This window comes from Erythrolamprus reginae, chromosome 6, assembly GCF_031021105.1.
Source record: "Erythrolamprus reginae isolate rEryReg1 chromosome 6, rEryReg1.hap1, whole genome shotgun sequence".
In the NCBI taxonomy this organism is placed as follows: domain Eukaryota; kingdom Metazoa; phylum Chordata; class Lepidosauria; order Squamata; family Dipsadidae; genus Erythrolamprus; species Erythrolamprus reginae.
The window spans coordinates 52414594-52427776 of NC_091955.1; the positions used below are offsets into that span (position 1 = coordinate 52414594).

A 13183-nucleotide genomic window follows, 5' to 3' on the forward strand; every position below is an offset into this window, starting at 1 on the left:
TTTGGCAGTTGGAAGATAGAATTCTTGGGATTCATATGCTGACTGGTGGTGAATCTGTATCATAGAGAGCAGAGGTATAGAGAAACATAGTTATGCTGTCAACTTGTTTATTTGTGTAAACATGAAACCAGTTCAATGAGAAAAGAATAAATAAAAGCATAAGTTTTATATTGGAGTCATTGTATTTGTGCCCCAATATGTACATTGAATCATGATTCTGCTATGAAGAAATTCTGCTATATGAAGTGAAGAACTCACTTGAAAAACATAAATAACATAGAAATCCAACATGCATTACAAGCTATCCATATAGTACATTTAATAAAGATGGACAGTATATTTAAAATGACGCTTTCTGAGACAGACCCATGGGCACTGTTGGAGGGGATCTTTGGACCAGTCGCTTGTTCTCAGTCCTACCCATCTCACATGACTATGGTTGTGGGGAGAATAGGAGGAATCAACTTTTTGTGTCCTGCCTTGAGATTTAAAAAGTAAAGGAAATACATAAATTAATGCACAGAAAATAAAAGCTAATACTTCACCATTCTCTGCTTTATTTATCGTATTAGTATTGTTTGCAATTGAGGAATTCAGCTCTTCCGAGCTTCTGGAAAGTATTTTGGGTTTTAAATATTACTGAGATTTCTTTTTGAATGGAATTGATAATTTTATCTAATTGACTTATGTTAATTTTGGAAGCCAACACTCTCCTCTTTTTACAGTTGAAAAATAAAACATTTCCACATCATTAAGAGATCAGTATAGTTCCTGGATTAGATTTTTGTTTTAGCCTAGAAGGTGTTATAAATGGTAGGTTTTGGCTGTATGATGAATCCAAAGGAAAATTGTGTTTGGTTTAATTGCAGATTAAGAACGAATGCTTTAGGTTAGCCTATTTCGGATACCTTGATTGAATGGTTTGGTTTGAGATGCCCTGTTTAATCCAGTTTCATTATTATAAACTATCCTGTTCTTTCTACACAGATAACTCTGGATTTTACAACATTTTTTGTAAAAATACTCAGAGGTTGATTAATGTACAGGCTTTTGTACCAGCTGCTAAATATTATTCAGTGCCAAATCTTGGAGTATGCACCTCATTAGAACATATACTCAAAGCAATGGGCAGAAAACGGCAATCGAGTAAGTTAATATTATATTGTTTTTGATATCTGCAAAACCTTTTCCTTAAAATTCAGTTATTAGGAGCCATGGTGGCACAGTGGTTAGAACGCAGTTTTGCAGGCTAATTTTGCCAATTGCCAGTAAATTTGATTCTCACTGGGTCAAGGTTGACTCAGCCTTCCATCCTTTCGTAAAATGGTTAAAAGTTGATAAAAGGAGGGCAGAGATTGTTGGGGGCAATGTTGACTCTTCCTACCTTAGCTATGAGAGTGAGCTGAGTAACTTTGGGCCAGTCACACTCCCTCAGCCCAAACCACCTCATAGGGTTGTTGCGGGGAAAATAGGAGTAGGAAGGAGTATTAAGTATGTTTACCATCTTGAGTTATTTGTAAAAAGATAGAGAGAATGAGAGCTGTTTTTGAATCACATGGATTTCTAGCCTGTGTTTTCCATGTAAAGTAGTTTTAATGCCTGACTAAAGGAACATTTTTCCTTATTTTGGAAAGAATGTCCTTTTCCCCAAATTATTCAATATTTCCTGAATATTCTTAGTTTAAGCAAATACAGAAATATTTTGCATATACAGTACTTCAAATGGGAGAGAACAATCTCAGCACTTGAACCATTCTGTCTCCTTTGCCTCTGTTTTCTTCTTGTCTCTCCAAAAACTTTCCCTTACATAGGACAAAGGAAGCAATATGGTATTTATATGAGTTGACATCTGTTTGATTGTTCTAGTTTATAAAGGCAAATCAAGCGATGATATATAATTTTAACTCTGAACTGGCTCACAAATAGAGTTTAAACATGACACTTTTGAGCCTGTTGGCAACTTTTTGAAACCTTCACACCTGCATTATTATTTAAGATCTTTGGAAACTTTTGTCAGAAAGTCAGAATCATAAATCCTTGCATAATCGGAGCATTTTTACTTATCAGTATTTATTGGGGCATAGCCGTAGTTCGTAAATAAATTTGCACATATAACAATATTTTAATGATATATGTTTCCCCAAACTCTTAAGCTAACTGTGTGTTTCTTTTTGATCAGAGGTAGAAATAAAAACAGATAATTTTATGAATGATAAGAAATCACATGAAGTAAAACTGATGTCAGATTTAGTAGATGGCATTGCAAAATATTATGGCTTAAACCAGGTAAGAATTTTTATTACTTCGATGTGCTAGAGGAGTTGTTATTGCTTGTTGAGGAAGATGATAATAACAAATTAGACTTTGTTCTAGGTTTGCTTTTCTCCATTTAAGAAGCCCAATTAAAGAGTCAGAAGCTAGAAATGGGATATGGTTTTATTAAATTTGAATTGAGTTTAAATTAAATTAAAGAAAATTATATTTGGCTTAATTTTCTGTGGTTATGAAAGATGTTAAGAAAAAGAGTAAGTATAAGTGTGTTTGTATGTATAGGTTGTCCTAGTTTAACAATCACAGTTGGAGCCAGCAGCTTGGTCATTCAAGAGTGTGATTACTAATTGAAGCCATGACTATGTGGATGATCTTGCTTCAGCTTTCCTTGGTGTTACAAATCTGCAAAGGCTATAAATGTGAAGATTGATATCGAAGTACCATTTTCATCATTGTCATAACTGAATGATCACTGTCTGGGGCAGTCACAATTTCTTTAGTTTTACTAATTAGTGTTTTTGTTTAATAAACTGTGAAGGGGAGCTTTATATTAGATTTTTTTTAGTCCTTCTTGTAAGAAAATGCCAAATGTAAACTGTAAAATGAAGTACACTGTTTATAGTAATAATAATCTCAAGAGTGCTTTCTAAAAGTTTCTAATTCAGCAAAAAGATTTATACTATCTTTAGCTTTAGCTTTCTATTCAAACTGTACAATGGTATATGAAATGTACAATATTTAGATGATAAAAATTAAACCTCATACAACAGCACTACTTTGCTTTTCTGATTTCTATGTGAAAGATGACTGTAATCACCTTTAGCATAATTGGGCAGGTCTAAAATGCACCACAACCCAATCATTTGATGAAGAAAAACGCTGATAAAAATAATGCTTCATTCTTCTTGTTTGTATGCCCTACTAAACATATTTCATAGCATTTCATAGCATTTCAAAGTTACAATGGCATTGAAAATGATCATTTTTCACATTTACGACCATTTCAGCATGTCCATAGGCATGATCAAAATTCAGACACTTGGCAATTGACTCATATTGATGACGGTTGCATTGTCTCAGAGTCATGAGATCTCCTTTTTTTGACTTTCTGACAAGCAAAGTCAATGACGTAGTTAGATTCACTTAACAACCTTATTACCAATTTAGCAACTGTAATTATTTGCTTAACTAAGAAATGTGTGGCAAGAAAAGTTGTAAAATAGAGCAAAACTTACTTAACAAATGTCTTATTTAGCAACATAAATTCTGGGCTCAGTTGTGGTTGTAAGTTGAGAACTGCCTTTATTGTAAATGCAGTAGCAGTTCTGAATGTTTAAAGGAGACGGATAATAATTTGTCTTTCTGCAACCAAAGAGGCATATCAGAGCCCAAATATTAAATTATTATTAGTCACTGCTTGATTTTAACTGCTTGGCTGTTATGCAGAAGCAACCAAGGACAATGTCAACTCCTACATGCTACAAAAGGTTTTTTAATGATCAAGTCTCTGGTCCACTCGATCATTAAAAAACCTTTTGTAGAATATAGGAGTTGACATTGTTCTTGGTTACTTCTGCATAACTGCCAAGCAGTTAAAATCAAGCAATGGCTGATAATTAGTTGTGTATACAAAACATGGCAAGAAATCAGAAGAAAAGTTTTTGAATAATTTCCGTGATAAATAAAATTAAAATATTTTGAACATGTGATGTGACATCTAGAAAAAATATGGCATACTTCACGTAATCCTCAAGGGAAAGATTGAAGGCAAATGAGGTCCAGGCAAAAGAAAAACATCATGGCTTCAAAATCTAAGGGACTAGTTTGGACAAAATTCAGTAGCACTTTTCGTGCGGCTGTTGATAGAATCGCTAACATGGCCAATGTCCAATGACAGATATGGCAGAACAACAAGAAAAAAGGAAATGTCTCTAGACCTAGGCTTAATAATGTGCAGTCATAGCAGGCTAAGAACTTTAAAGCTCATTTTAATGTACAAGATATATAGAGAGAAGGGAGAAAACATTTGGTTTCAGTGAATCCAATCATATCCAGAGATTATTTATATAGCCTGGAAGTGGAGTAGAATAAGCCGCATGTCAATCTGATGCATATCAGTTTGCTCCATTCTAAAGGTCAGCTCATGATAGGCCATGGAAATGCTAAGAGGATGTTAGTCATCTCACATTTCACAAATTGTCAGCTCTGATATGTTTCTCATCTACATCCCAGTCATGCCTAATATGTTGGAATTTTAAAAAAAGCTTTATTAATAGGCTTCTTGTTGATCAATCCACAGAAATTTTTGAGAATACAAGGAAATATATATGATGATGGGATAATGTTATAAGATTTAATCTGGGTTAGTCAAGATTCTTCAGTTAAAAATTTACAAAACACAAGCTTTAATAATAAAAAGGAAAAAAGAAATAGTCTGCAATAAAATTTTATGTTTGTTTTCTTTTCTCTGAAATTGATCAATACTTTAATCATTTTTAAGAGTTGAATGTAGTAAAAATATACACAATTACTGTTGGTACCTATGTCATAAAATTTATTTTATCTCTGTTGGAGATAATAGTATGTATGTATAATAGTATAATAGTATTTTTATTTGTTTTATCAAGAAAGTACTTATTCAAAGGCATATGGGTTTTCTCTCTTTTCTCATCCCTTTGTTTCTAAGATAAGGCTTCAGTAGGGCTACCAGATTTGGACCACAAAACTAGATTTTTTTTAAAAAATCAAAAATTTTCCCAGGAGATCACAAACTCAGTATATTTCACCTCTGTCCCAGATGTTCAACAGAAAATTGTCTTTACTAATTTGTAAAACTTTAAAAGAGAAGGGGCCAATCTGACCTTAGGAACAAGCTGTAACAGAGGGCTGAGACAGCTATCAAAGGCAGTTTTTAACACTAATCTCTTTAGCTGTATATTGGGTTGGATTTTAACTATGCTTTTTTTTTTGGCTCATGTACAAAATGCCCAAATTCCATTTGGAGAAGATGCTCCTGCAGATAAAAATTCAAATAATAAAACTTTGATTCATACCCAGAATTTATTTCTGGCCATACAATACAGGTGATAATCTGTCTGAAACAGCTCTTACTTACTGAATTGGCTTTTTTATTCTGCATTAATTTTAATTTTTGAATATCTTGCTGAAGTAGTCCCAAGTAAAATGCATTACAGCAATCCAAACATGAGATGAAAAGAGCATCCAATGATAGTCACCAAAAGTGGGGAAAGATTTTGCTAGACACATTTTTTGCTTCAGGTTATAAGTCTGCTTCTTCAGGGGGAGAGAGATACCATCTAAAAGAAGAGAAAGATGGTTTTGTGATTTTTTTAAAAAATTCATCTTGTTGGCATTATTTTTTTATTTCATCAAATCACTCATAGCTTCCTAGGTCAGGTAATAGAAAAGTTCCACTGAGTATCATCGTTCTGCTGATGATTATCTTTCCCTAACTGACAGATGATCTCTTCCTATGATTTTATATAGATCAGTGATGGCAAACCATTTTTTGCTTGGGTGCCAAAAGAGTGCACATGCATGCTCACACCCACAATGCAACGCCATTTCCACCTGTGTATGCACACACAACCCTTCTTGTTTCCCATGTGCATGCAGGCAGACCTTACTGAAGCCTCCAAATGTTCGGTAGGCCCACTGGGCCATTTTTTGCCTTCCCCAGGTTTGAGGTTTTCCTGAAGCCTGTGGAGGATGAAAAATGGCCCAATGGCCCAACCAGAAGTTTGTTACCGAAATTCTTTTTAGGCCCATTGGGTCCATTTTTCACCATCCACAGGACCTAGAGGCTTTCTTAGAGCTTGGGGAGGGTGAAAATCAGCTCCAGAACACCAAAAATCAGCTTTTACATTGGTTCACCATCAAGGATATAGATATTAAAATCGTGGAATGAAAACTCAACTATTTGTCTGACCAAAAGCTCAGTCTCCTTTCCCCCTACCCCTCAATATTAGAAGCACTGATGCAGGAAGAATTGGAACTCCTATAACATTTTTATCATCCAATATCTATGATCAGTCCAGAAGGATGTTGCAGATCTTTCACAAAAATGATCAAAAGTTTTTGACCCATGCCCACATATGAAGCCTGACGCGGCTTTCGTTTCTAGCCATTGACTATCATTTTCCATGGTCAGATAAACAAGGTTTTGTAGTTTATGTTGCTGGCTTGTTCCCAAAAATGCAAAAAAAGGATTAAAATATGAATGCAGGGGGGTCATTTGTAGTTTATTAATATAAAGTCTTATCATCCAAGCATTGCCATGTTAAAAATAACTGTACTTTTAATAGCTGCATTTTTTCCTTATAATTTTCATGATAAATATATGCTACGTTTTAGAAGGGGTATCTGCTACTTTTTAAAAAATTCTTATTATTTACATTCTAGGTGATTGACCTGGGTTCTGGAAAAGGTTACCTGAGCTCTTTCTTGTCATTGCAATATAATCTAAAAGTTTATGGAATTGATTCTTCAAACATAAACACCCATGGAGCTAATGAAAGAAACAGGAAACTTAAAAAACACTGGACAGCCTATCAAAGACGTGCGGAAGCAAATGTCAGAGATCGGACATTGAAAGAAGTCAAGAAAAGTGCAGAACAAGATAAAGAGAAATTTAACGCAAACACCAGTGAAACATGCTTAAGAACTAATAAAAGTCTTCAGAGCCAGGTCCGAGTGGCTGTTTCAGATGTTCTTGGTATTGAATCAGCTGAAATTAGCCCAGATCCTAATATAGGCATTACTAAAAATCTGTATGAACTCAAGCCTGAGGTTCGGGTACAACTCATTGAGAACAATATACCAGAAAATGTATTTCTAGATATTCTGCCTACTGAAGCTGTTGAAGTGGATTGTTCATCCAGAAGTAATAGCAGAGAGCTCTGTGAAGAAGAGAAAGAACAAAGGAAGGTGGCTTCTTTGAAAGCCAAAGCCAGCCGGTCAAAAGAGGCCAACATTTATTCTCCATTGACATCGTTTATAACTGCAGAAACAGAGCTACATGATCTTGTTGGAGATCTGGAGGTTATTTATTCTTGTTTCAACTTTTTAATCTGATTTTGGAGTTTGAATTGAAAAATATTGAATTAAGACTGTTTTTCCGTAAGAACTTAGAGGAGATACAAGATAAAATGTATTTACAGGAATATCATTGTTCCTAAAAAGTGGCATAATAAACTTGCATTTATACAGTATGTCATAGAAGTGAGTACACCCCCTCACATTTTGTAAATATTTAAGTATATCTTTTCCTATGAGCATGGCTACAGTGTAAAGTAGTGAGTCAGCTTGTATAACAGTGTAAATGTCCTTTCCCCTCAAAATAACTCAACACACAGCCACTGCTGGCAACAAAAGTGAGTACACCCCTAAGTGAAAATGTCCAAATGGGGCCCAAAGTGTCAATATTTTGTGTGGCCACCATTATTTTCCAGCACTGTCTTAACCCTCTTGGGCATAGAGTTCACCAGAACTTCACAGGTTGTCACTGGAGTCCTCTTCCATTCCTCCACAACAATGTCATGGAGCTGATAGATGTTAGAAACCTTGCATACCTCCACCTTCTGTTTCAGAATGCCTCACAGATGCTCAATAGGGCTTAGGTCTGGAGACATGCTTGGCCAGACCATTACCTTTATCCTCAGCTTCTTTATCAAGCAGTGGTAGTTTTGGAGGTTTTGGAGGTATGTTTAAGGTCGTTATCATGTTGGAATACTGCCCTGCAGCCCAGTGTCTTATGCCCTGCAGCCCAGTGTCTTATGCTCTGCTTCAGTATGTCTCAGTACATGTTGTCATTTATGGTTCCTTCAATGAATTGTAGCTCCCCAGTGCCAGCAGCACTCATGCAGCTCCAGATCACGACATTCCCACCACCATGCTTGACTGTAGACAAGACACACTTGTATTTGTACTCCTCACCTGGTTGCCACCACACATGCTTGACACCATCTGAACCATATACGTTTATCTTGCTCTCACTGTTCGAGAAGACGTGGTTTCAGAAATCTATTTCCTTAGTCTGCTGGTCTGAAGAAAACTGTTTGTGGGCTTTCTTGTGCATCATCTATAGCAGTGTTTTTCAACCAGTGTGCCGTGGCACACTAGTGTGCCGCGAGACATGGTCAGGTGTGCCGCGAAGCTCAGCAAGAGAGAGAGAGAAAGAAAGAGAGAGAGAAAGAAAGCAAGAGAGAGAGAGAGAGAAAGAAAGGCAGGGAAGGAGGGAGATAGAAAGAGAGCAAAAAAGAGAGGAAGGAAGGAAGAGAGAAAGAAAGAGGGATGGAGAGAGAGAGGAAGGAAGGGAGAGAAAGAGGGAGAGAAAAAGAGGAAGAGAGAGAGAGAGAGAGAGAGAATTTTTTTGTCCAAACTTTTTTAGCCCCCCCCCCCACTCCTCCCTGCTCAATGTGCCCCATGATTTTGTATATGTAAAAAATGTGCCGCAGCTCAAAAAAGGTTGAAAATCACTGATCTATAGAAGAGGCTTCCTTCTGTGATGACAGCCCTGCATACCAGTTTGATGCAGTGTGCGGCATATGGTCTGAGCATTGACAGGCTAACCCCCTCACCCCTTCAACCTCTGCAGCAATACTGGCAGCACTCATATGTCTTATTTCCCAAAGCCAACCTCTGCATATGACGCTAAACACAGACACTTAACTACTTTGGTCGACCATGCGAGGCCTGTTCTGAGTGGAATCTGTCCTGTTAAACCACTGTATGGTCTTGGCCACCATGCTGCAGCTCAGTTTCAAGGTCTTTGCAATCTCATAGCCTAGGCCAGTGATGGCGAATCTGTTGCCCTAGCTCAGCTCCAATGTGCATTTGTATGCAGGCCAGTTGATTTTGGGCTCTCATAGAGGCTCTGGGAGGGCATTTTTAGCTGCCAGAAAACCTCCCAGGGGGATGGAGGAGGGCGTTTTTACCCTCCCCCAGCTCCAGGGCAGCCTTTGGAGCCAGGGGAAGATGAAACACATCCTTACTGACATCAGAAGTTGGGAAACAGGCCATTTCCAGCTTCCAGAGGGCCTTTGGGGGATGGGGAAGCAGTTTCCAGAGAACCTCTGGAGGGTGGGAGAAGCTGTTTTCACCCTTCCCAGGTATTGAATTATGGGTATGGGCACTTGTGCATGAATGATAGTGCACGCCCACGCTCTTTCGGCACCCAAGGAAAAAAAAGGTTCGCCATCACTGGCCTAGACCATCTTTGTGTAGAGCAACATTTCGTTTTTCCAGACCCTCAGAGAATTCATTGCCATGAGGTACCATGTTGAACTTCCAATGACCAATATGAGAGAGTGAGAGCAATAACACCCAATTTAACATCTGCTCCCTCTTCACATCTGAGACCTTGTACCACTAATGAGTGACATGACACTAGGGAAGAAAATGGCTGTTTGGGCCCCTTTTGGGCATTTGATGGCACTAGCAAGGAAGGAAATTATTGTTTGTACAGTATTTGCATTCATTGGAGATAAAGCAAATTCAAAAGAGTCAGACACACAAATGGGAAATACATATCAAATGTTTTGTAGGTCTGGAAGCTGTAAGTATTATTATTATTATTAATAATAATAATAATTAATTAATTAATTAGATTTGCATGCCGCCCTTCTCCAAAGACTCGGGGCGGCTCACAAGATACAATATAAACAATGCATAAAAGTATACTATGCAAATAGTCTGGTGTATACCCCATTGTGTGCCTTCTTAGTCTCAATTCCTTCCTCTTCAATTTCTGCTCCACAAGTGATGTGCGGGGCAAGGGGAACAGATCAGGAACAGGAGAAATCACCCTCGTCTCCACTTTTTAAAGTAATCTCTGTGATCAATATGGTGGGAGGGGAATGATTTTTATAAGTAGACTTTCCTAACTCAGACTTCTTCCAAATTCTGCTGTTATCAACAGACCATCTTATTACTATAGTAGAGGATTGCCCAGATGAGAAAAATGAATAGTAATACAACTCGCCTTAAGCTCAAGGAACTAGAATTTTTCTAGGTTTCATAATTTACTGATCTCAGTCCAAGATTGTTATGATGTGTTCAATGATAATTATGAGCATGTGTGCTCATCTAACCCTCATATCCTGGTTTGAATTGTGTTTTGTTTCCTAGGACTGTGTACTTGTCGGTCTGCATACCTGTGGTGATCTTGCTCCAAGCACATTGAGACTGTTTAATGCTGCACCTGAAATCAAGGCAGTTTGCAGTGTGGGTTGTTGCTATCATTTGCTTTCAGAGGAACATGAAATGCATGAAGGTAAGTCTTCAAGGGTGTATGGAATTAATAAATGCTTATCATTTTTCCTGTCATTTAATCATTTTTGCTGTTTTTAATTATGCTTTGTGGAGAAGTCACTTCTGAAATGCCCTGTGGTTTTCCTGTTTGGGATTCTTTTTTCAGTTTGGTAATGGTTGTAGGCTTATTAATGCAAAACACTTTATGTGGTTGTGCAGACATCTGTTTTTACTTCACCTCAGTAAAAAAATGTGTTTGTTCATTATTATTCCTCTTAAAGAATGAATGCCCTTGGCAATATGCAGAGAACAACCTCAAGGTAATACATTATATGGTAACTTATGCATATATGTCTCTGGAAACACTATTGCTGCTTACAAAATTTCCTTTATAAAACAATTCAACTTCAGAATGTGGTAGAATATTATAGTTGCAAATATCTCATCCAAACTGGCTTAAAACATGAGCAGGGGTCAACATAGATATATATAGGCATGTACAGAGATAATAGTGTGTGTGTGTGAATAGAATAGAATAGAATTCTTCATTGACCAAGTGTGATTGGACACACAAGAATTTGAGTGTATGTATAGAATAGAATAGAATAGAATAGAATTTTTATTGGCCAAGTGTGATTGGACACACAAGGAATTTGTCTTGGTGCATATGCTCTCAGCGTACATAAAATAAAATGTATGTATGTATGTATGTATGTATGTATGTATGTATGTATGTATGTATGTACGTATATACACACACACATTTTTTCATGTTTTTCTGTAGTGTAAAATATAAAAAAATCAAAATATCCACACTTTTTGAGTTAAAAGAATCTGGAGCAGACATCTTCTGGATCTAGAAAAAGCTACAAACAGCTGACAACATGTAGCCCCACAAACAAAATGGCCACATACCATGGTAGGTTTTCTAGGTGACAATCTGCCACAATTTGTTGTGATCCACACAATCAAAGGCTCCAGTATAGTCAAAGAAATAGAAATAGATTTTTTTTCTGGAATTCCCTAGCTTTTTCAATGATCCAACGCATGTTGGCAATTTGATCTCTAGTTCCTCTGCCTCTTCAAAATCCTGCCTGTACTTCTGGTAGTTCTCTATCCACATACTGCTGGAGCCTAGCTTGTAGGATTTTAAGCATAACTTTACTAGCATGTGAAATGAGTGCAATGGTGCCATAGTTTGAACATTCTTTGACATTGCCTTTCTTTGGAATTGGAATGTGAACTGACCTTTTCCAATCCTGTGACTACTATTGAGTTTTCCAGATTTGCTGGAAAATTGAGTGTAGCACTTTTACTGCATTGTCTTTTAAGATTTTGAATAGCTCAGCTGGGATACTGTTACCTCCATTAGCTTTGTTGTTGCTCAAATTTTCTAAGGCCCATTTGAATTCATATTCTAGGATGTCTGGCTTGAGGTCAGTGACCACCCCTTCGTGGTTATCAGGGATGTTAAACTCATTCTTGTATAGTTGTTCTGTGTAATTTCGTCACCTCTTCTTAATCTCTTCTGTATCTGTTAGGTCCCTGCCATTTTGATCATGCCCATCTTTACATAAAATATTCCCTTCATATCTCCAATTTTGTTGAAGAGATTTCTGCAGAAGCCGATGCAGAAGTTGGGGGGGGGGAACCATTGGTTCGCCACACTATCATTAGAAGGCCTGATGACTATGAGAATCTGGGAGGGGTGATTTCATGAGGGAGCAAATGTGACAACAACACATTCTTTCAAGATGTTCAAGATCCTCCTTTGTCCACCATCTTCCCGGAAGCTAGGAGGAAGAATGGCCATGTTGGTAGAACCTGAATGGGCAACTTGACAAGTTTATGGGTTGGGGACAAGGGATGTGAACTTTCAACTGGGTGGGAAAATTTGGGAACGTCAGATTTGGGTTTCCCACTGTGATGTCAGCATGGCTTCAGTAATAAATTGGAACTTTGAGGAATACTTTGCTTTGGACTCTGATTTAGGTTTGGATGCTATCTGGAACTCTAACTATATCTTATTCTTTCTCCCTTGCCTTTCTCTTCCCTTCTTTCCTCAGCTATTTGCAAAGTTTCCTCAGGCAGCCATTTTGCTTTCTTGCATTTCTTTTTCTTTGGGATGTTTTAAGTTGCTACCTCTTGTACAATGTTGCGAACCTCTGTCGTAGTTCTTCAGGCACTGTCTGTCAGATCTAAGGTCTTAAATCTATTTGTCACCTCTGTTGTATATTCATCAGGGTTAGTTATATCTACTGTATATCATCTGCACCTTAATTCCACCCAAAAGACAATGGAAAATAATAAAGGAGCACAGTGGTACCTCTAAGAACTTAATCCATTCCGTGACCAGGTTCTTAAGGAGAAAAGTTTGTAAGTAGAAGCAATTTTTCCCATAGGAATCAATGTAAAAGCAAATAATGGGTGCAAACCCATTAGGAAAGAAATAAAAGCTCAGAATTTGGGTGAGAGGAGAAGGGGGAAGAAGAGGAAGAGGACAGTTGCTGCCCAGAGCAAATGGAGTGTTTCTTTTCTCTGGGCACTGGCAGAGGTTTATTCTCTCTCCAAGCACCTAGAGAAAGGAAAATGCTTTGTTCGCTCTGGATTGCCAAAGCCTCCTTAAGTGCCACCAAAAAGC

At 37.4% G+C, this 13183-nt stretch overlaps 1 protein-coding gene across 1 annotated transcript in view; it reads left to right on the forward strand.

The window, feature by feature from the left end:
• The window catches only part of METTL25 (methyltransferase like 25), a 43113-nt gene that overhangs the window by 1057 nt on the left and 28873 nt on the right, over positions 1-13183 (forward strand). Inside the window, exons 2-5 of the mRNA XM_070755770.1 lie at positions 988-1146; positions 2180-2286; positions 6694-7332; positions 10420-10564. Of these exons, the coding sequence (XP_070611871.1) occupies positions 988-1146; positions 2180-2286; positions 6694-7332; positions 10420-10564 (1050 nt within the window). The remainder of the gene's footprint in view (positions 1-987; positions 1147-2179; positions 2287-6693; positions 7333-10419; positions 10565-13183) is intronic.